Source organism: Anabrus simplex, chromosome 10 (genome assembly GCF_040414725.1).
Source record: "Anabrus simplex isolate iqAnaSimp1 chromosome 10, ASM4041472v1, whole genome shotgun sequence".
NCBI lineage: Eukaryota > Metazoa > Arthropoda > Insecta > Orthoptera > Tettigoniidae > Anabrus > Anabrus simplex.
Genome location: NC_090274.1, coordinates 24611019 through 24636241, shown reverse-complemented (window position 1 = coordinate 24636241; position 25223 = coordinate 24611019). Strand labels below are relative to the sequence as shown.

At 36.8% G+C, this 25223-nt stretch overlaps 1 protein-coding gene and 1 long non-coding RNA gene across 8 annotated transcripts in view; one reads left to right on the top strand and one right to left on the bottom strand.

Annotated features, from left to right (window-relative positions):
• The first annotated feature begins 5297 nt into the window (after positions 1 to 5297).
• LOC136882088 (organic cation transporter protein) overlaps positions 5298 to 25223 on the top strand; it is a 105157-nt gene continuing 85231 nt past the window's right edge. For 2 of the 7 annotated variants that reach the window (XM_067154610.2, XM_067154607.2), the window contains exons 1-3: positions 5298 to 5375; positions 5490 to 5630; positions 5807 to 5909. In XM_067154610.2, coding sequence (XP_067010711.1) covers positions 5857 to 5909 — 53 coding nt within the window. In that variant the 5' untranslated portion in view covers positions 5298 to 5375; positions 5490 to 5630; positions 5807 to 5856. Of the gene's footprint in view, positions 5376 to 5489; positions 5631 to 5806; positions 5910 to 8746; positions 8889 to 22264; positions 22328 to 25223 lie in introns of those variants that run through there. The other 5 variants (XM_067154608.2, XM_068229389.1, XM_068229386.1 and 2 more) reach the window with 5 other exon arrangements.
• Positions 21907 to 25223, bottom strand: part of LOC136882094 (uncharacterized) — a 278314-nt gene continuing 274997 nt past the window's right edge. Inside the window, exon 4 of the long non-coding RNA XR_010861089.2 lies at positions 21907 to 22226. This is a non-coding gene — a long non-coding RNA (uncharacterized lncRNA). The remainder of the gene's footprint in view (positions 22227 to 25223) is intronic.

Below are 25223 nucleotides of genomic sequence, written 5' to 3'. Positions count from 1 at the left end.
ATGCTTCAGTAGCCTGACTACGCAAACCGAAATACATATCCAAGCAGATTTTTTACTGATATCTAATTTCTTAATAGATAAATTATGATGTATGTGATCATCCCATCAGAGCCAAAGTTCCATCAATCATGTATCACTTTCTATATGAACTTGTCTGTACAAGAAGTCACATTATCACCTTGAGGCACTGTAACTATTGTATGACCTTCATCAGATGCTCATAAAGGAAATGTCATCATACATGACGTCATTGTTTCAGCCACAAATGTTCCTCTCTTGGAATGAATTAATTTCCAGGTGTGTTTATGATCAGAAGAGCTTCATTTCTATGTGGTAACACATTATTTAAAAAAAAACCCTAAATGTAGGCTAAAGGATTCTGTCATAAAGGCAAGTGTATTGTAAAGGTGAAATTTTTAGCTGGAAATACCATAAGGCTGTGGGAAGTGTAGGCTGAGGAAAAGGCTGGTTAAGTACAGTAAAAGGGAAGAGACAGAAATAAACCTCATTGATGATCATCATCTTAAAGAAACAGCCAGATGTTCTTCTTGGTGCCAGTCCTATGTTGAGGGATGTGACTAAAAGATTATAACAGCTTGTTTAAATTAAGTCAAACTTAAATCAGGTCATGTAGGAACATGAAAATGAACACAGTTAGGTGTGTTTTTAATTTTTTTTTAATGTTTCATTGACATAGAGAGGTCTTATGGCAGTGACTGTATAGGAAAGGGCTAGGAATGGGAAGGAAGCAGCCGTGGCCTTAATTCAGGTACAGCCCCAGTACTTGCCTGGTGTGAAGATGGAAAACAATCTTCAGGACTGCCAACAGTGGGGTTCGAACCCACTATCTCTCGAACGCAGAATGACAGGTCTGTATGGCAAGAGAGGGTAATCTTGGCATCTTCATACATATTGCTATCTTCACACAGATACACTGTCTCCTGATCTATCCCAGTTCTTTTCAGCCACTGACAAGCTCAATCCTGCTTCCCAGCTTTAGTAGAAGGGTGGGCTTCATACTTATGGGAGGCTGTCCTTTGAGATCTTCAGTCTTGATGTGGGAAGTGTAGGCTAAGGAAAAGGCTATTTAAATACAGGGAAAGGGAAGAGAGAAAAATAAACTTCATTGATGATATCTTCTTAAAGAAATAGTTTAGGATTCTTCAAATTTTACCAGTACGTAATGTTTAAATGTTGGTGCTTGTAAATAAATTTTGAGAAGTTAAAAACATTAATAATTGTATAGATACACATTTTACAAAAGAATAGGTGTATACAATACTATAACTTTCTTAACAAATAATAATAATAATAATAATAATAATAATAATAATAATAATAATAATAATCTCTTCTGGAAAGAGTGAGAAGAACTGTTGCGAAGTGGTTTGAACAACAAAGAACCACATTCTCCACTTAGATGAGGGACTACTGCAAATCCAGAAAGGATGAGAAATATTTGTAAAAGATGAAAATTAATTTGACACTCTGCGCAAAGCTATGGAATTCGAAAGTGAAGAACTTGCCTCTTCCAAAATGTAAATTTTATATAAAGAAACTGCTGGATGTGTCAGAGTGTGAGGTGGTGGTGGTGATTATTGTTTTAAGAGGAAGTACAACTGGGCAACCATTCTCTATTATCACTAATCGGGGGAAAATATTGAAGGGGTTGACACTTCAAAAAATGAAGATATCAGCCAAAGGAAGATGGGCCACAAAGGGCATGAAGGATTTGCATCCTAATACCGTCGGGGTCAAAAAGAAGAGGAGTTGACCAAGAGAGGTCAGATAGGATAGATGAAAGTGAGGAGCCTAGCACAAGTAAGTGGAAGCAATGCCAGGACTCAGCTAAGGGCCCCATAGTCACCAACATAGAATCCCAAGTTCGGAGCCCCTAGGAGCCTTTTTACTCGCCTCTTACTCTCATCATCATCCTCATCATCGGTTTGCCCTTCCAGCAAGCCGGGTAGGGTGTTTGAAAATGAGCATCTCCCAAAGTTGCTTATTCAAAAACATTTCATTGTCCAAGACAGATTCCCATTTCCATCCTCTTCCCTCCACGTCTTCCCTCAGTTGGTCCATCCATCTTCTTGTTGGTCTTCCAGCTGGTCTTCTACCTGTTATTCTCTTTTCCAAATAAGCACATGGTAACCTTGTGCTATTCATTCGTTTAACATGCCCAAACCATTTAAGTCTAGATGACCTAAGTCTTTCCTCCATCGATTCATTTAGACCTAGGTTAGATCGGATCTCATCATTTTTCACATGATCAAGTTGGGTCTTTTGGAGGGCAGTTCTAAGAAATTTCATTTCACAGGCTTGAATCCTACTACAATCCTTTGATGTTAGTGTGCAGGTTTTCAGAGAATATGTAAGGATGGGAATGAAATATGACTTGTATAGGGTCATTTTTGTTCTATGTGGGACCTTCTCATCCCATAGTAGGTGTCTAATGATACTGGTTACTCTGTTTGTTATTTCTATCTCAGCTCTGTTATTATTAGCCATTACGCTTCCTAAATAACTGAATTGGTGTACTACTTCAACTTGGTGGTCCTGTATTTTTATGTTTCATTCTGTATTATGTCTGCTGATTTTCAATGCTACTGTTTTTGATGGGTTCAATTTCATTCCATAATCATCAAACTTCTTACACCATGCATTCAGATTATTTTGCACTCCCTCCTCTGTTTCATCCCATATTGCAAACAGGAGAGTCTGAAGATCTTTATTACCTTTTCCTTTTAGTTCCTTTGAAATGGTATCCATAACTGCTATGAATAGAAGAGGTGTTAAGGCACTTTCCTGTTGTACTCCTTTGGTTGTATTGAACCATTCAGAGTGACCATCTCCAATTCTTACTCTACCGCCCCCAACCCACAGGGAGTCAGCGAATGGGTGAGAATGAATGATGAAATGGGTGATTGGGATTGATTAATCAACTAGATAATCGAGCAGTGAGAAATTATGTATACAGATATATTTTATGATTAGTTTATTTATTTAGTAAAAATATTGTAAATGATATCTATTTGTAAGACCAAATGGAGTGGCTGCATTACGGAGATGCATGGTTTCAAACCCCACAGTTAGCTCTCCCGAGAATGGTTTTCTGTGGTTTTCTACTTTCGCTTCCAGGCAAATGCCGGGACAGTTCCTTCACCTCCTTACCCTGTTTCATTCACCATAATTTAAACTTCATTAGCTTCATCGGCTGAGCTTGGCATCCAGAAGGGCAACCTGCTGTAAAAACATGCCATATAAATTCATCCCCAACCCCGTATTAAGAAACAGGACTATCTAATTGTAAGCAATGGTCTAAGAAACATTTTAGATGTATATGGGACTTGCCCTTTTTCACTAGAACTTCAGTATTTCTTCTGTGAGACCCCGCCTGGTAGCCACGATTGTTTAGGCATCGAGTATACGGTCTGGCACTGATGTTAGCTAGTTCGAGTTCAGTCGGTCGAAAAAATTTTTCATCTTCAGAATGTTGGCCGGCAGGGTAGGAGAGGTGATGGTATACAATTTTTAATCACTAGACTGCATGTCAAAAGCCTGGATTCAGTTCCAAAACTCTCCAAAGTGTTCATATGGAGTGAGGGCATATGACCCTGATGATGCTGATTCATCCATCGGACGAGGGTGTTAAGCCTCGAGCAGACCCCTTGGTGTTATTCAACAGGAATAGGCTATGTGCTGACATTGGGTTTCACCCTCTCCTACCCCATTTCACATCTAGAACCACAGGTCGCCCATGGGCATCAAATAGATAGACCTCCACCATAATAGCTGAACATGTCATCAGACCCTCCCAACATCAAAAGCCATACAATATCTGCTGTGCGAATAGTAATAAATAATAATCCCTTAACTACTTTTGGTCCTATAGAGGTATAATTTTGTATTAAAAGGATAAGATAGCCAACCAACAAACCAACCCACCCCATGGCACTGCAGCCCTGAAGGGCCTTGGCCTACCGAGCGACTGCTGCTCAGCCCGAAGGTCTGCATATTGCGAGGTGTCGTGTGGTCAGCATGACAAATCCTCTCGGCCATTATTCTTGCCTTTCTAGACCGGGGAGAAGAGAGCCTGTAAATCAAAATATTCTGAAATGTCAACTATCTGTGCCAGACACTAAATTCACTACTTCAAGCACTGGAGGCAAGAGTATAACAGACTGCATTAACCAGCCAGTAAAGAGAATATCTTGCAGGAACATATGGTGTATAATAATAAAATAAAAAATCTGTTTAATAAATCCTGACCGAACTTGATAGTTGCAGTCGCTTAAGTGCGGCCAGTATCTAGTAATCGGGAGATAGTGGGTTCGAACCCCACTGTCGGCAGCCCTGAAGATGGTTTTCCATGGTTTCCCATTTTCACACCAGGCAAATGCTGGGCCTGTACCTTAATTGAGGCCACTGCTGCTTCCTTCCCATTCCTAGGCCTTTCCTATCCCATCGTCGCCATAAGACCTATCTGTGTCGGTGCGACGTGAAGCAGATAGCAAATAATAAATCCTGCTTTTTTTATGAATTAATTTTTTTATCATTTGTGACTTTAGATTACTGCATGTTTTTATGCTCATTTACAGACATAAATGTTTTACAAGTTAATATGTTTTCTTTTTTTCTAATCCTTTATGTTGAGACCTTCAATTTTTTTTAAACAAATTTAAGATTGCCAAAAGAAAAGAATGAATCATTCCCAGGAAGAATATAGAGAGCCAAAAGTTTAGATACAATTTCAAATAGCTGTTCACGAAAATGTCTTATTTTTGGAGTTTTCAGATTATCTTAAAATACATAAGCAATACTAGACCAGAAACAGGTAATTATTTAACCTATGTATGGAAATACATTTATTGCAGGTCAGTTTTTATTTTCCTTAATGTGGAGTCCTTGATTTAAATTTTCTTTTCTTTTTTTTTATTTTTATTTTTTTAATTTTAAACCCTGGTGGTTTCAGGAGGAATATGAGTAATGAACAGTGACAGATGAAGTAATATGTAAGTTAATTGTGTGTTCTTTTTTCAAGTTCATATTTTTCTGTATGATACATAAGGAATAGTAGAGCAGAAACAGGTAACAGAAACCTCACCACTCCCACAATTCAAGGTACTGGAAATGAGAAATAAAGAAATCAGCGCATTATGTCAAGCAAAATAGCAGAAGAGAGAATCAAGGCCACTTGAGTCACGAAAGCAATGAACAATGTAACAGCACACTGATTTGTGGAAGTACTCTTACACCTTCTGTGAAATGAGAACTGGCAACACAGCATGCAGAACAATGCTAATACTGGTGGAACTCCTTGACCTTACCTTACCACTCACCAAGATATGGCAGGTTTGCAAGACTCCAGTATCCTGGTAAGTCATTCTCTCTGTCTGTCTGTCTGTCTGTGAAAGGGAAAGTTCCAGTGACCCAGAATTAATGAAATCAGATGATGACAGAAGTTTCACTACTCACTTGTCTGTTGTCAGAAACAAACGGGGCCGGGCCATGGCACACAACAATAGCTGACCTCAGGTCAATGAGGATAAACTTGTTTCTAGCTGAATGAGAGAGACAACTCCGAGTAAGGCATCAGTCAACACTGAAGAGCTGAGAAGGAAGCTTGACAGGTGAGTTCAACCTCATTCAATATGATCAGAGATAAGGAAAGTAAACAAGCCCACACTTTGACTAGCTTCATGACAGGGATAGTATAATAATAACCTCAGTATCCCCTCTACCTTTCATCCCCACCAATTAGATCTTCTTGAACTTTGCATTATTCTTTGCTGATTTGATTTCTTAGAAAGAAGTGCTTTGTGTACCAGGCAGTTGTGAAATTCAACAGACTTCCTCATGATAGCAAGAATACAACACTTCAGAATAAAGCTCAGTAGGCTACATATAAGGTAAAGACTAATAAGTGAATGGTTTTATACTTTACGGAACAGTAATATCCATTTTACTGCAGATTCATTTGATTCTTGATAGCGACTGATGCACTGTCACTGAACATAATGTTTTGAAAATTTGAACACTTAATGTTTGTAGTAACATTTCTTTTGACAACATTATTCAAATATATTTATATCTCATCACATTTGAATATTTCAAACAAAAGTCAGTGAAGAGTATATTTTCTGTAATTAGAAAAGAAAACATTAAAGAGATGCTTTTTCTGAAATAAACATATACAGTAGTTTGATTAAAACTTAATGATTTTTCAGATATTTTGGAATAAATTTGAACATGGAAAACCTTCAAAATCAGTGACTTAAATGTCATAGGAATATACAGTACAGAGCATACAAAAATAACATAATACTCTCTGAAAATTGATAACATTGTGTATTAAATTAATTCACACTGGCTATGACCAAGGTAAAAATCAAGTTAGTGATATGTGAATATTCAATTTCAGAGTAAATGTCCATTTTACTGTTGATTCATTTTGTTCTTGATACCAACTGATGATGCATTGCAACTGAACATTATATTGGGTTTGTAGTTGTATTTCTTTAGATAACATTATTCAAAGATATTTTTCAACATATTTAAGATGTATTTATCTTTTGTTTCTTTCCTCATCATGTGCAATGAGATTGAAAATAGTCTTACAATTTTAAAAATGTTTTTTTAGAATTACATTTTACTTGAGACTGCAATATTTCTTCTGATGAAATTATTTTTCTTAGAGATTTTGTTATGTCTTTATATTTTTGTTGTTAAAAATATGAAAATTGTGTTGTTACATACTGTATATTCGTTGCAAACCACCTATGGCAGTAATGGACATTTTTACTTTAGGACAGGTATATATTCACAACCTTCTTCTGAATCTATAGCACAAACATTCTTTGTCAATTTCCCTCCCATTGCTTCCTCATACATTGTTACTGATATCTAACTTCTAAATCAAAGTATACACCTTAAAATAAGTTTTTCCTGTCTTCTGGAAAGTAGTATATTTGGGAATAGCAGGTGTGTATTCTGCACCATTGATATGCTCGAAGAGGATGTGCTTAGTAAGAAACATTAAACTGGCTACATGGGTGGGAGATTGTGCATTCATACCCCATTGCTGGCAGATCTGAAGATGGTTTTCCATTTTCATACCAGGCAAAATGCTGGAGCTGTTCCTTAATTAAGGCCATGGTTGCTTTCTTTGTAGTCCAATCCCGTAGTTGCCATAAAACCTCATTTAATTTAATTTAATTTGTTTCTTTTTCAGGTATAGTAGTTTATAGGCTAACTGTATTTATTCAGAATCAGTTTCAGCAGACTAAAGAACCTAAGAGTTATAGCATAAAACCTGAGTCTATACAATGTAAAGCAAATTAAAAATGTGCTGGCATTATATTTAAGAGATCAATACTTTTGGTTCATTCCTGTCTATACGTACTAAGAAATACAGTCGGATATTAAATGAATGCTACTATGCTACTGTAGGAGTGCAAAAACAGTGCACAGGATAGATAGATAGATAGATAGATAGATAGATATGGAAACAAGATGCCACAGAAATTCTTTTGATTTTGCTTGAAAAAGTTTGTGTAAATTACAGAGGTGAGATTTCTGTATTAAAATGTCTGTAGAGTGAACACAAAGCTGCCATAAAAACGCTTTCCATTTTGTTTTAAATTGTTTTTGAATTTCAGAGTTTTGGGGTTGATTTCTGTTTACATGAAAAAAAAAAAACCCAACAATGTGATGAGTTAAAATGAGTCTCTAATACAGTTCCTACAAACTAGTTCAGGAATCTTTCTGAAGTGCTATCATTTTAGCTCTCTCTGCATAATCCTGCAAGGCTTTAACAACCTTCATGTTTAGAAAGAAAAATAGAAAAATATTTTCCTTTAGATCGGTCCAGATTATCTGGAGATCCAAGTGAAAAGGTTCTGCTGTACTGTACATCCATTTGTTTTCAGCCCCTCATGAGCCCATTTCTGCTTCCTAGCTTCATCAGGAAATATTGTTAGGGGTTGAGAAGAAATAGATGTCAAAGAACTAGGGATTGATGAGAGAGCCCATGTAAAGATGGCAGTGTATAAAAATCAATCATAGAAGGGGGCAAAAATCCCTATCTGTCAGCCTCTCACATTTGCTGTCAGGAAAATCTATTGATCAAATTAACAAATGAACAAACCTTGCTTCTGCCTTTGCAGTGCACTGTGTCTTCTGGTAGGGGCTAGAGCAAATTTGTTACTTTCATAGACCTGTCTCTGTCTTATCTTTGGTTTTGACAATATGAAACTGACAGAGATATGAGTGATACTGGTTTTGCCATTCCTTATGCAGTCAGTCCCTGTTATGATTGTGTGGAAAAGTTCTTCATAGGATTGATTTGTGCATACATTCCAGTGGGCTTGGTAGACTTGATATGTAGTACCGTAGGTACTTCTGGCTTGGTGAGGAAAGCAACGGGAAACTACCTCGCTCCTCTTTTTTTTTCTTCTTTTTTTTAGTGATGCCTAAGCTATCTATGATAGCTGATAATGATCCAACCAGCCTTCAGGCTGAGTACTCAACATACATAAACATCACTTAGTTAATGCTGGTTTAAAAAAAAACAACTAATTCTGCTTGTCAGGTTACTTTGAAGCAAAGAATGTAATACAGTATTGTCGGGAACGTAATGGAAGTGTTGTGTAACGACATATTGTTATCTGGAGATAGAGTTTGACCTCACAATAATTTATGCTAACACTAGTACGACAAGCAATTGGTTCTTGCAACAGTACTTGTACTTATCTCTGTCACAACTCATCCACAGTTTTATGCTAATACTAGTACGACAAGCAATTGGTTCTTGCAACAGTACTTGTACTTATCTCTGTCACAACTCATCCACAGTTTTCCAGTCAGTGTTTCAGAACAGCTCTATGTAAGTATGTTCTTTAGCATTTATTTAAAATATTTTATACACTTTCATGCTTTGTTGTAATTTTGAACTCGAAATACTTACATTAATAACTGAATGTCGGGTGAATAATAATAATAATAATAATAATCTAGTTCTGCGGACATCTGTTCAGGATGGATGCAACCCGACTAACGAAGCAGAATTTTAATGTATTGGACAATGGACCTAACATCTCGGATAAATGATTCAAGGAAGTAAGCAAGGACCTCAAGAGCATGGGAGACTGAATCAGGAGGACATTTCTAACCAATCAAACTACAGATCAGTGATGGAACAACTTTAAGGACTTCCACGATGATCAAAAGCAGAACAGCAGCTGGACAGAAGGGAGAAGACAGGCGGCCAGAGAAAGAATGCAACTTTTTTGGACTGGAAAAAAGGCTTCCAGAAATGCGTTATAGGTACTTGACCTGGTCTCTAATGGCCCTAATCGAGAATAACAACAATCGTGTGGCCTCAGCTACTGCCTGCATGTCAATCTCTACATTCTGTTTTACTCTACTAGATGGAAGAGAAACACTTCTTTGTTGGGCAATCTGTCAGGGTTTTAATTAAATTTATCAGATAAACGCAAAATGTACCACCAATATTGTATGATGTGGAGTGTTGAACGAACTCTTACGCCCTTCAAAAATCTGATTTCTTCCACTGGATTTGAACCACGGTCTTGGGATCCAGAGGCCAGCTCTCTACCACTGACGAACAGTGGAAGTGCAACTGGGAAATACACAATATATGTTATCGTTGATGCTTTGACGAGGGACACTGGCTATCAAAATAATACGTGATTGCCAGCCATTAAGGATTTACATGGCAGCATACAGTGAGCCACCTGGTGATGAACGGGCGTACCACTACAGTTCCAACGGTAAAACAATCTTAAAATCAAACCCTCGTTATTGTAGAAGACTTCCTCAGGAACAGTCGAGCTTTTCTTCTGAAAACGCGGAGCAAAGTTCTCTGCGAAGTGTAAAGAGTTTCACCTTGTTTTCTTGACATGGCATAAGCCCAAAAGCCCATATCGTGTCTATAAATGAATATGGTTGAGGATGCTGCCACGCTGACCATGTGGCACTCCAGTATCTGCAGTCCATATGGCTGGGCATCAGTTGGCTTGGTAGATCAAGGTTCTAAATGGGCTGTTGTGCCATAGGTTTGTTTGTTCAAGACATGGTGCAAGAGGAGATAAGGCAATCCAGAGAGATACATAGTTTTTTCAATAAAACTTATAAATTAACAAGTGCTGGGAAAACAAGATAGGCTTCAGAGGTCATGTCGAAACATGACATTTCATTTCCTGCTGCAACACTTTTTATTTCTGGAGAGTTACCAGATGTCTTGTGTTTTAAGTGACTGTCTATTACAAGTTACTTAAAGGAACCAGCATCGTGTTTTCAAGAGTGGAAATATACAGTAGCTGGCCATTTCATTACAATACTTGCCCATTTCTTTTTTAGCATTAATTTCTTGACTTTCCTCTGTTTGCTAGTGCTAATGGAGGACCTAGTGTTTACAGTGCACTATGTCTTCTGGTATGGGCTAGAGTAATTTTGTTACTTTCATTGATCTGTCTCTGTCATATACTTGGCTCTGACAATATGAAAGTGACTGAGGTATGAGCGATGCTAGTAATGCTGTTCCTTCTGCAGCCAGTCCCTGCTATGAATGGTGTGAAAATGTTGCTCATAGGGTCGGTTGGTTCATGCATTTCAGTGGGCTTGGCAGACTGATATGTAATAGCAACTTCTGGCTTGATGAGGAAAGCAACAGGAAACTACCTGCCTCTTCAGTGATGCCTAGGCCATCTATGACAGCTGATGGCGGAGCTGTTGAGGATCCAACCAGCCTTAGGGCTGAAGACTGAACATACATACAATGGTGGTAATAACTGTATGGCCTCTAATAACTAGTTGCAGAATCATTGTCATCTAGACATTTCCTATGTTTGTGTCAATATACTTTTTTATTTATTTTACCGGGCGAGTTGGCTGTGAGCTTGCATCTGGGAGATAGTAGATTTGAACCCTACTGTTGACAGCCCTGAAGGTGGTTTTCCATGGTTTCCTGTTTTCCACACCAGGCAAATGCTGGGGCTATACCATAAGTAAGACCACAGCCACTTCTTTCACACTCCTAGGCCTTTCCTATCCAATCGTCGCCAGAAGACATATCTGTGTAAATGCGACATAAAGCAAAATTGTAAAAAAAAAAAAATGTACTTTTGTCTGATAACACAGAATGCACCATCACAAGTCTTTATAACATCCTAATGATGACATTGAGTGCAATGATTTTTGACCACCCTTCAAAAATTACCTCACATAGGATTGAACCTGTTACAAGTAGGACACTACATCTGATCCACTGAGACAGTGGTGATTGTTGTTTTAAGGAAAAGTACACCTAGGTAACCATACCCTTTTAACTCTAAACACTGAGTGAGCTGGCTATACAGTTTGGGTCACATTGCTGTGAGCTTGCATTCGTGAAATAGTAAGTTCGAACCCCACTGTCCGTAGACTTAAAGATGGTTTTCCGTGGTTTCCCATTTTCACACCAGGTAAATGCTGGGGCTGTATGTAAATTAAGACTATAGTCGCTTCCTTCACGGTCCTATTACTGTAAAGTCCTATCTGATCGTTGCCATAAAACCTGTCTCTCAGTATGACGTAAAAAAAAAAAAAAAAAAAAGGAATGATTCTACAAGACTGTGTGTTTCATTCATTAATGGACTCTTTTTGTGTGATCCTTTAGTCTTGTAATAAACAAAGAAAAATGTTGACTACTTTCAGGATTTTAACCCATGCAGTGCTGAAGGTGATAGCCTGTAACTCTGTTTAGTAATAAAAATATGGCTTACTTCTCCTAATCTTAGTAGGGGAACCAGGGGTAATTAGAACATAGGGTAATTAGAACATTATCATGCTAATTTATAAATACTTACAAATTTCATAACAATTAATATTAACCAATAAAATGTGACACAGATTCTGAACAACATTAAGAGGTGATTCCTTTCAATTTTGTATATTTTCCTACATATGGTATTTATATGATGATGTTCGAATTACCCCTGTTTCTCATATGGAGAATGTAGAATTTCTGCTTTCTGTACTTTGGGTACTCCTATGTAGATAAATAGTTTCCTTTATATTTCAAGATGTGTGTGCCTCCTCTGTTCTGATTTACTTAGCAACCTTGGATTTATGTTCATATGGGACAATATATACCAACTGGCTAAGAAGTAACAGCATTCAGACACTTAGAAACAATTTTAGGTATTGTCTTGGAACCCAATATTGCCAGAGTCCTTTTGAAGGCATAGAACACTTTTATCAATCCTAGCCTCTAATACAGTGTAGCTTGCTTGTTTTCTTTGCATATAAACGTGGTTGAACCACTAGTAAATTGCTGGATTTTGATTCTGAAGAACACAACAACTTATCTTATAACCAAACCTCCTCTGACTGCATGCAAAAGACTGAGCTATCTGTTGTTAGTGCAGTCAGCATACGGAGAGAAACTGGTGAAATCAAAGTCGGAAGTGATATCGAAGAATATAACTACCTTGTTATAGGTTATACGGGTAAACCAATTTCATTGTCTGATTTAAAATATTTGATAAATTGGCCTCAGAGGTCAAGAATTTATTTGAAATTAATAAGTTTTGTATATATTGTAGAGAGACGGTGTGTTCTTCCCCCCTCCCCTTTGGCAGTCTCTGTTGTGCTCAGTGATGGAATAAACTTTAATTGTAACATTTTATGGCCAACATAGGACCACTCCAGTCAGTTATACAAAGAAAACTTTAATAATTATTAATCCAATACACAAGAACAGAATCAATAGAATGTATTGCTATCTATATACTTTTTGTCAAGGTATTTTGTGGGCATTATTTGCCTTAATTCTGCCTCCATTTGGAATGCTTGAGGAATAAATTTGTATAAAAGGTAAATAAATAAATAATTTATGATCATTAATGATTTTTGATAAAATGGAAGCAAATAATTATTTTGATTGAGGTTAAAGCAATTATAAATAATGTAACAGTAAATATGATTTAGATTATTTATTTTGGCAAAAATCATTCTTTTTGTTTGGAAGCCAAAATGTACTTAATATTCTAAGTAAGTTTGGTATCTTCCTCATGTATATAAGACTCGTAGGAGCTATAGAATTGTCAGCAAATACATTTGTAAACAGAGTTAGAATAGGAATGATAGGGTTAGTGGACAAGAAAAGGTGTTTGGATAACATAATAGTAGATAATTCTAAACTCTGGCAAAAAAAAAAAAAAAAAAAAAAAATTTAATAAGTAATGAGTGGCCGTGAGGAAGAGGAACTGTTGGACTGTTTAGAGATGGAAAGGATTGATAAGTGATGTGAGGAAACAAGGAAAAGACAGATTTGTTTTGTGGCAATTCCGTGGTTTAATATGTAAGTTAAACTATTAAAAAAAATGAAATTAGGAAGTAGTTTTAGTCTAAGAGACGCAAGAATAAGAAAGAAAAGCGATGAGCAAGGAACTGGAAATTGTCAACAAGTGCGTTTGTATATAGTGTATAAATATTAACTATACGGTAAAGTGGAAAGTAGTTAGTAGTTAGCGAATAAGTATTATAAGAGAGATGGACAGAGGCTAGGAAGAGTAAGAGGGGAAGATTGGGGATGGAAGGGGGGAGGGGTATAAGAGACAGACGGGTGGGATGGTACAGTCCCATCCCTAGGTGAAAGAGGAAACATGTCCGCTCACAGAATAACAACTGAATCAAGATGGTGGCGGTAAGACGACACGATTATAGGCGGAGCAGTAGATAAATGCGTGACGGATCGTATGACGGACCGGAAACCGCCTCTACGATTCGCCACGTAAGATGAGGAGAGAAGTACGAGTTATAGGTGGGGGTAATATCTAACCCGGGAGGAGTGGCTAAAGCGGCCAGGGTGGGATGGATCTCTCCTCACAGGGAATGCCGCAGCAGCCGAGGTTTTTTTATTTTTTTTATTTTATTTTTTATGTTTAGTTAGCTGTAGAGAGTAGATAGGGGATGCCCTTGCATGCGGAGGAGTTCCTCGCATACCAGAGGCATCTCAATAGTTTTAGACAAGTTGGTGCAGTGTTAGGCTGGATTCCGCCGACATTGACACCACTAATAAGTAGAGTAGATAGTAATTGTATTGTTTGGTTTACATTATTTTGTGCGTTTTTTTTGGGGGGTTCTTAGTTAATAGTTTTAGTGTAGATAGTTAGAGCTTTATATAATATATAATGGTATGTTAGTCAATATTGTTTTGTTTTGTTTGGTTTATATTGTATTGTTTTGTTTTGTTTGTTTTTTTGGGTTCATGTGTATTTTATGCTCTTTATTGTCTGTAACCGATGGTGCAAACTAGGGTGGCAATAAAGAGTTATCTATCTATCTATCTATCTATCCTCATGTATAAATATATAAAATGAATCTTACTAATATAAAGTGTCAATATTCTTGAGGCATAAGTCCATTCTTGACAGTTACAGGGGCTGTAGTTAGGTGCATAGGAATATTTGTAATAGTGAGTTCTATTGCTCTTGGGACTGATGATCTACATGTTAGGCCCCTTAAAGTAACAAGTCATCATCATCATCATGTATTGCTCTTGAGGTCCACAGTATTTATTTTGTGGACACCAGAGTTATACATCTCAAAGAGGAACATGTTTACTCAGCTGAATGTCTTTTAACACTTCAGCAAGAGACCAAAAAATTAGGACAAGATAAAAAAACTCAAGGCCATTTCCATGACACCGTTTGAGAGAGGTATGGAGCCAGTGCGTCTGGCTGGGTGTTGTGTATTGATTGCAGCTAAGGTCAGCAGTTCACCATGTGGTCTCTGCTTTCCAGGAAGTGATAACAGAAAGTATAATGGACTATCTTCACAGCTGAGGTTCACTGACCCACTTGTGGTTAATAATAAAAATGCAGAGAACAAGCCACAAATATCCCAAAACAGCTGCCAAGAAGTCAGCCAGAACAATAGCAAGTAACAGTAGCTGCAAAGTGCCTACAACACGTGCACACAACACTTGTCTTGTCGTCCATAAAACACAGTAAGTTCAGTCATTTCTAGCACTAACAGGCTTGCTGCAGAGAGGCAGGAAGAACAATTCAAACTTAACCTACTGGCCATACAGCATGCCAAGTAGAACAGTTCTTATCAGTACTTTCTGGAACTGATCATAAAATGAAAGGGACTTCCGTGTTGGCACACTGGTTCAGATAAGGAGAAGTGTTGAAACTTCAACATGTGTTGCACATACTCTCACAGGAATTACTGAACATGTGGAAGTCCTGTTGTGACTCAGATCTTTCTACTGTATATGATGTACAGATTTTTATAACATTTTCATGGAATGCCTTACTAGAAAAAGGTATTCTAAAGCCCTATTGGAGATATTTTAAATAGTGCATGAAAAATATGAGTTCTTTTGAAAATTTTAAATCCATTTTTTCATTAAATTCCAATGCAATTTTATTGAAAACTTGGCATGTAGTATATAATACACATTCAAAAATAACTGTAGTTATTGGGTTTTTTTTTTGCATATTATTTATATTCAGATATATGTTGGATTTAAAAGATTTAATATTTTTATACCAACATTTATGATATAATGATCCACAATCTGAAAAATGTCTGTGATCAGAAATTCTATACACAGCCTCTAAATTGTCTGGCTCCATAGCTAACTGGTTGGCATGTTGGCCTTCAGTCCTGAGTTTGATTCCCAGTCATGTTCGGGATTTCAATCTTCATTGGTTATTTCCTGTGGCTTGGGGACTGGGTGTTTGTGTTGTCTTCAGCATTACATTTTATCCTAGGTAGGGCCCCATTCTCAAAAATGTGCTGGTTGCCCGTGAGTGTCAACTTCAAAGACCTGCAGCAGGCCTCTACGGAGATCATATGTTGTTATTATTATTACGGTCAGGAAAAAAAACCTTATTCTTTGGATATCTTATCAAAACACCTGACACCAGAATTAGCAAAAGAATCATTGAGAAAATATGGAATAACAAGACCAAGATTAAATGGATTACAGAAATTAAGGATGATATTAAGGAACTACAAATAACAATAGATAATCTTAAGAACAAAACAGGCAAAATTAAGATACTTCAAGACACTCTCTCTCTCTCTCTCTCTCTCTCTCTCTCTCTCTCTCCAGACCAAGATTAATAAAAGGTCTAATGGAAGGGTGTTTTCAGTTGAAAGGAAGGCGGCATCTCTAGAATGAAGAAATATTGGACTGATGGAAAAAGCAAAAAATCCTCGGTGGTCCAATCTAGGTCATAAAATGTAAAATAAAGAAATAAATTATTATATTACTAACAACAAAGCAAGAATGGAATGATCATCGATCCAATTGCATGGTTTGAATCTCATTTTGGGTTTCATTAGTCCTAGAAAAACTTGTATTGAAAATCACAGCAGTAGCTGCCATCCAGGGTTCATCATCAGTTTTGAGGAACCATTTGCTCAGTCAGTAATATTGTGTGTTGTGTACTTATTGTTAATATATTTTTTCTTAGTTCCTTTTTCTGTTTCACATCTGAAATTATTTTTCCTTTCATTTTCCCGTACTGATGTATCTGTTGTTTTCTTAGACAGTGATATTTATAGCCTCTAAGAAGTGATGATATGTGTTGGAAAATGAAGTATACTTTGTCTTGGTGGCAACCTTATAATGAGGAAAGTTGTAAAATATAAATATAATATAAACATTATGTTAAGTTAAATGGAGTATTAGAAGAGAAAAATGAAGTGCAGTATGTAAAATTGGTACTTTGGGAAAAAAGCAAAATAAAGTTAACTAGTTTTCTGTGACGAATCATTACCTAAAAGTTCCCAGAACCATAGGCTTTCAGCAAAATGACCAAAATATCCATTTTAATATTTCCAGACTGTCCCCTTATCTTCTTTGTGTTCACAGAATTGTTTAGACAGTGAGCACTGCTGCTAAACTGGTGACTAGTCAACCTAAAAGTTAAACACATAAGATACAAACACTCAGTTGTAAGTCCAGGTGGTTATGATAGGGAAATAATAATAATCAGAAAGATTTTTGCCTTGTACCCAGAGACCCTGGGTTCAATTTCCAGCCAGGTCAGGGATTTTTATCTGGATTTGAGGTCCACTCAGCCTACATGGTTATAATCTTATAAAATTTAGGCAATCTACAGCTCACATGGTTTCAACTCTCTCGGGCTTTTCTTTGGGCTCAGTATGCTTTCATTCTAGCTACATGTGCTTCTCTTTGTTGAGTTTGTTGGTTTATTATGTGAGGTGATTAGTTTTATAGGTACTGGGAAAGTTCTAGATCTTACAAGCTTTATATGTACTTCTCTACTATGCATTTCAGTTGGTCGAATTTTTGTTTGGTCTAGGTCTCTCTTGACCTATTTAGTCTTCTGGATGAAAGATGGCCTTTGGAAGATTGTGTTGTTTGATTTTATATGTTAATCTTTGGTGATCCTTTGTCTCTGAGTGACCACAGATGTCTCCTCTTCCTCATGGATGTTTTCTAACAGTTAATAATGTTCTTCATTCTGTCTTCTGCTGTACTCGTCTTGAAATCTTATTAGGCCTAGTATCTTCAAGATTTACCTATAACATATTATAGAAGGACAGGAACATGTAAAGGATAGTCCTGTGTCAGTTAATTTCAAAGGATTGATTGAATCTTGGGCATACATGTTTAATTTCTCTTGTAATTTAGAACAATTTAATTGTGAATGAAGCTAATATCTGAAACAAGGCTCAAATCACTTGTTTTTGTTATATTGACTACAGTTAGTATGAAATCAAGGTCTTCTTATCACCTTATCACATCACAATAGCATCTAATTGCTCTGTGAATGAGCTCAGTGTTTGCAATGCCCTGATTCCCTGTTATCTTAGCTTAAGACTAGACAGCATGATGCAGAACCTACACAACTTTAATCTAGACAAGGTTGGTTTATTCAGTAATTCTGAGGTAACAGCAGGATGTTTTTAGGAAAAGCTAGCAAAGTTTCATTTTTACAGGAAGCTTAGAGCATTTCATAACAAGAAAGTTATTACATCAGACAGAGAGATGTTTGTGCAAGGCAATGAAGTGGTTTGTGTAGCACCCAGTTGCAGAACTGGTACGTACTGGCTTATCAGCCAGCAGCTACGGGTGTCATGCTGTTCACTCTGATACCATGCAGCGACCTTCCTATCTTATCACATTCCAGCACTAACAGGGAACATTACATGCTGAATAAAAACTTTTAGGCTATATGGTTGACTGCACATACAAGCAATCTTGGCACTAATAAAACATTCACTAAGTCCAGCACCTGAGCAGGTGCGATGAACCTCTGATTATGATATGGAAATAACAATAGTAATAATCAGAAAGATTTTTGGAGACCAACTAAAGAACTATATGAATACACAAGACACACAAACATGATCAGAAAATGCTGACTAATGTTCTAAGGGCACCTACATAGAATGGACAGCAGTAGACTCACAAAGAGGATTTTTGGATGTAGCTAATAACTCAATAACGAAAAACAATTGGTTGAAAGAAATAGATGATCTACAACAAGCAGGTATCAACAAGGCAATGATAAATGAAAGAAACATTTTCAGAAATAAAATTATGAATGGGAAATTTGAAGTAAAAGAGAGTTTAAAAAACAACAACAAGAAAACAGGGAAAGTATGGACTGAACAAAGGTAAACAAGAACACAGTCAAAGAATGAAGAGATTTTGGGAAGAGAAAAGGAAAGAAACAAGATGAAATTGAATAATCATGTAACATTAAAGTTCAACCACTGTCTTAATGGCAGTAATGTATAATAATAATAATAATAATAATAATAATAATAATAATAATAATAATACAGAAAGCAAATAAATATATGGAAACTGGTTTGATGTTAAGTTTTATTTTACATTTTATGGTCTACATTATGCCTTTGCTGGTGGGATGTAGTGTTTCCAGTGCACTATATCTTCTGGTATGGGCTAAAATAATTTTTTTAAATTTCATTGACCTGTCTGTCTCATCCTTGGCTTTGACAATATGAAAGTGACTGAGGTATGAGCAATACTAGTAATGTCATTCCTTATGCAGCCAGTCCCTGTTATGAATGGTGTAAAAATATCGCTCATGGGGTCGATTGGTGCATGAATTTCAGTGGGCTTGGCAGACTAATATGTAATATTAACTTCTGGCGTGGTGAGGAAAGCAACAGGAAACTACCTCACTCCACATTTCCCTAGTATGCCTCTTCAGTGATACCTAGGCTATGTATGGCAGCTGTTGACAGGGCTCTGGAGGATCAAACCAGCCTTCGGGCTGAATACCCAGTATATGGACATGGCCTTCATTGGACCACTCTAGTCAATTATACAGAGGATATTTTGTTTTTCTATCAGCCCAATATTTTTTCATTCTGAGACATGCTGCCTTTCTTTCTTAAACTGAAAATACCCTCCCATTACACCTTTTATTAATCTTAGTCTGTAGCCCGGTGTGTGTTTTTTAAGTATTTTAATTTTGTCTTTTTGTTCGTAAGATCATCTGTTGCTATTTGGAGCTGTTCAATATCATCCTTAATTTCTGTAATTCATTATTTTATCTTTAATATTTGTTAAAATAACATACAATGTTAAACACTACCTATTCTAAGTTTAGGACGACTTATTTTTAAGTTTAAATGATACATTGTTGTGATGAACATGCATCAGTGAGAATTATAATAGTTTGTTGTGAAATATCACTGGTCTTGATGTTTTATTAACACACTTTTATGATTTCTATATTAAAGCAGGTACATATTTTATGTTTAAAGTGTCAATTTTGGTGGAACGAATAAATTGTTTTGAAATCTTCATATAGTTTGAGCACTGCTCGAGGTTGTCTTACGTTTAATGCCCGATGTTTTGGAGTAATATGGTGAGTGTGTTCCTTCCTTTACAATTTGTGATCTGTTGGAAATTTTTGATAGCTGTGTCGGAATATCTAAATTGGAAGAAAGAAAAAGTTTTTCTGTTAGAGAATGTCTATGATATGTATTGTGAAATATACTGTAAGTGTATTATACTTACTTTTCTGTTGTCTCTAGTTGATTGCTGACACGTTTGTTGGGTGTGTGCTGTGTACTACCTCTTGTATGACGGGGGTTGGCTTTTGTAGGAGTGGAGGGGAAAGGGGGTGGATCAGAGGGGTGGGCTTGAGGAGTGGCTGGGGTAGAAGGGGGTGTGTCCTGTGGAGTCTTAGTTGTGTGTTTTTGTTTCTGTTTATTAACTTTCTTTAAATAAATATTCTTTGAGAGGGGAATAGCAGCATTGAAAAGGATGCTGAAGTTAGCATATTGTAAAGGCCGAAACCACTCGCTCACTCACTCCGTAGACTTCTGAGGGACGAGAAGTTCCCGTGCCGATCTCACAATCCTCTTCCATCCTTTTCAATCTTGAGCCTGCTCTTCCCAGTTATCAATTTGGAAGGTCCAACATAGCTTGTTGATCTCCTACTTCCAGATGCTTCGGGGTCTTCCTGAAGGCCTTTTCCCTCGTATAGATTTACTGGTGCTCTGTTATCGTGCATCCCATTTTCACACCAGGCAAATGTTGGGACTGTACCTTAATTAAGGCCACGGCCGCTTCCTTCCAATTCCTAGGCCTTTCCTATCCCATCGTTGCCGTAAGACCTACTGGTGTCGGTGTGACGTGAAGCAAAAAAAAAAGACAAACATCAAAACACAGGACAAAGACAATCTCAACATCTTCATTTACTGTCATCCTCAAGTCAATTGGCTCTCTTCTCTTTAATCCCAGTTCTTGTACACCCATCTCTTCTTATCCCCCAAGTTCATCGGGAGAGTTCTTGATGTGTGAAGTACATGATAAAAAGAAAACCTGATAAAGGGAGGAAATTTAAAATAAAGTTGAATACTCATCACAGAAGACTAGGAGCACAGGACGAGCATAAAAGTGAGAAAAGGAACCCAACAGGTCAGTATAGCCCCCCTCCCACCTCCTCTGTGGATTGGTGGTCGAGTTTCAACATCTGAACCCCAAGATCGGGGGGGTTCAACCCCGGCAGAGGTAGTTGGATATTTTAAGGGCGGTAAAAAAGTTCACTCAGTACTACACATCACAGGATGTCAAATAAGTAAAATTAAAAATCCACCTTTTGAATACTAATATTAAACTAAACAAGCTATAACATATACTTGGAACTAGTTTCGATGCTGGTGAGAGTCATCTTCAGCCAAATATGAGAACAGGCAATCATAAATAAACATATTATATCAATGCACATATAAACACTCTTAATATGGGATTTATCGTGCCCCTAAAAACATCTAGAGAAAACTTCAAATAATCACAGTTTCAAAATCTTGAAGTCGCGATTAGAGTGATACTTAACAAAACATAATTCTTTTCACTCAAGTTAGAATTTTGGAAGTATTGAGTTCGACTTAGAACCATAAGATTCTCAAATAAATAAAAAGTCTTGTCATAATTGAAATGTTATACAAAGGTCAAACCACATTTAGGGTTTCTCTGTAAATATGATAGTCCCTATCAGGACACGAGTTTATTTACTTAGCACATAAAAGATCTCTGGTGACACATTTTGTTCATAACCTGACAAAATTAATTAAATCTTGGCCGTAGGTTGTCTAAACAGAGGTCTGTTTCACTGCGGTTTGGTAGACAAAAACTGAATGTTGAAATTGACATGCAGACAGCCTAAATAGTGTCCAATCAAAATACCTGCTGGCACCAAACAATTCTGGTTATTACAGGTCAATATAAGTAATGGAGAGGAACAAACAAGTGAGAAATAAAATAATATATATATATATACAGACAGACTGAGTTTATTTCTTTATATCTTTCTATATATTACTAGATTTAAAATTTGTAACATCTATTCTGCAAATTATCATAACGGTATTTGTTCTCCACAGAAAGCTAGGCTCGAGTGTTGTGTACATTAAATGTCCAGCTGAAGTTGTCTTAGTTAAACAAGTGATAGGTTGTCGTGTGGGCAGATCATCATCAAGTCCTTGACAACAAATTAATGTTCATTACAAGAGAGCACTGTAATTAATCTGGCAAGTTACAGGGTTTTTAAAGAGGAAAAAACAATCATTCAAATGAGCATGACTCTAATTTATCTGTTTACAAGAAGAAGGAATGACCTCATTTCTGATAGCTCAATCCTTCAAGAAATTCCAGAGGTCAGCACTCTTGGGATCCTTGACCATGCCATTATCTGTGGACAGATAAAAGAGACAGTCAGTACTTGAGCAGACAGACTACAGTTCAGGTATGACTAATAATACTCCACTGGAAGATCTTCATTCACCTCTTTAGGTAATGGCAAACATTAATTTTATAAATATCTTTTAAATCCTTTTACTCCTTATTATGCAGATGTTGGGTTCAAAGACCAGAAATGACCATGGCTGTTAATGACCAACTGTAGGTAACAAAACTTATTACTGTACAAAATTTAAATCGCTTATTCTGTTATTTCTATCGACATTTTATGCAGGATGACATATCTCCCGTTTTCAGTGAGAGAGTCCCATTATTTTATGTTGTCCCACCCGTCTCTTTGGTTTTCCATCTGTCCCATTTTCATTTATTTTTACAAATAAGAAAAATATAATTATTTTACAACATTCTGATAGGTGGCAGTGTAAAGTTTAATGATCTTGTTTATACATAACTTGTTGGTAACAGTCAAGTAAGGAGTTTTTGTGCTTTGCCTTTCCTCTTTTTATCAGCAACTTCTAGATATCATGATTGCTCTTTTTTGAGTTATTACTTATTACTTTACTATAGCAATTTTATGTTTGTAGACTTTCTGGCTATTGAGAAAAATAATATTGACTGTCAGTTTATAGTGCTGAAGGTGGATTGAAGTGATTAATTTCACGTTTTTGATTAAAATTAAATTGTAATTGTAAAATTAAAAATTATTCGAAGACAAAAAAAAGTGGATAAAATTTTGACATATCTTGTAATTCGTAACTGAATGTGGCCGTTAGAAGTTTATAGTTGCATTTGAAATATTTAAAAAATCAAAAATAAATTATTTAAGTTGTTTTATGTCACCATGTAGAAAAAATGTTTTGAGAACAGATGTCCTGTTTTGGACCTTCAGAAATAGGGTCACCCTGATTTTATGTGAACTATCAATTGAAAGAAGTATTTGTTAAGTAATTCATTTTGTCTACATTCTCTTGCAAAAAATTTTACATTTCAACTGTTACAAGAGGAATTGACAATTGTTTATGTTCCATACATCTAGAGAAAGCATATTATAGAGTATGAAGGGAAAATATTTTAGCCTTGCTATGTGAATATAGCAATGGGGATAGGTTATTACAGGCAATCAAAGGCATCTATTTTAAGAATTAGTGGCAAAACGATTCCTTGGATCGAAAGTACTTACAATTTACAAGGCTGTAAACCTTCACCTTCGTTGATTATAATTTACATGGCTCATTGATTGATAGGCATAAAATTGCAGGGAGTGGTTGAACTGAGTAGTGCATAATAAGCAGTTTGTCCTATGCTGATAATTTGGTCTTAATGGCAGATGGTGCAGAAGGCCTGCATTGTAATACTGCAGGTATTTTGGAGCCTGGAAAGAGGTGCAGCAAGTAAAGATTAAAGTGATGCCAGTAGGGAAGAAAGCCATCAGGATCATTTCAAGTATTTAGGATGTGCATCCTTCCAGGATGGTAGTACAGTATAGTAAGTGAGATTGAAGCGAGGTGCACGCAGCGAGCTTATCGCTGCCATCGATAGATTCTGTAGACACAGCTGTCTTTACATTGGTCTTGTTTTCACACAGACTTGCCTGTAAGAGAGTGAAAGATGGGTGGACTCAGAATATCTTATTTGTAAGTTAAAAGTATCAGACATGAAGGTAGAGATAATGATTGCTGGTAGCAGTAGGTGAGAATAATGGCAGGAATGTTTTCAGAATGTGGAAATGAAGGCTAAGTTAGGGGTGAACACAATGGATGAGAGATCCTGTGAGATAGGTGGAGAATGTATACAGTAACCAGGGAACATTACATGGAGGGTAAGAAAAATAGACGGACCAAGACAACGTTGATTGGACTCCCTTTTAATGAGTTATTGATAGAAGATAAAAAGTGTCACTGAAATAGAGGATTGTAGAGGCATGTAGTTAATTCACGGATGGTTGCAGATAGAATACGGGAAGGCATAACAGTCTAATAATGAGGTTCTGTTTGTAGCTGCTGAGCTCTACAAATTTAAATATACTAAGTTTAAGCCAGCGAAAGTTATACCTCCCTATTAAAGGAATCTGCATCAGTCTATATTAATCTGTATCTTGCAATTCCTGCAGCTCTGCTTATGCTGAGTCAGAATTATATTTGTGCACTGCTGTAGCAGTAATCAACAGTCCAATATTAGCATATCCCTGATCAAATTTAATGTACCTCCTCAGTGTATACAGTAACCAGGGAACATTACATGTACTCCTAGCAGATTAGGCAGTGTATTCTCCTTGTTTAGAGTTACAGGTGTACATTACTTTTGCTCTGACCACGTTTTCTTGAATTGTCCCGCACCGTCCACATTAACAAACTTTCTCTCACTTAGTGAAAACTCATAACAATTGCTGGACTTGCACCACTAAAAAGATAAAAAATAATAATGGTCACTCTAATCCATTGAGTTGTACCAAGTCTGAGGTATGAGACCCCAGTGAGCTTGTTTCTGCATCCTAGCTTCATAGGGTGGGTTAGCATCAACACTCAATGAAGGGTCGTCTTTACAGTCTGAATTATGCTGGGAGCTGTACCTTAATTAAGTCCACGGTCGCTTCCTTCCCATCCTACGCCTTTCCTCTCCCATCATCGCCATAAGACCTATCTGTGTCGGTGTGACGTCAAGTATATTCTTTTTAAAAAAAAGTCTGAATGTGGGCAGTGTAGGATAAGAAAACCAGATAACGGGAAAAAGGAAGAGAGAAAAATGGTAAACATGAATACAGTTTGTAAAAAAACTTCAGAACTCAGGACACACACAAAAGGAGGCAAGGGCCCAATAGGTCAATATAAGCATTGGAAAGGTACAAACAAGTGACAAATCAAGTCAAGACTGAAGATTGTGAGGACCCAAGAAGAAATGGATGTAGAAGAACTGGGATTGATGGGGGGGGGGGAGTCCATACTTTTGAAGATGGCAGGGTATGCTGATTATTCTCATCCTTTTTGTTTCT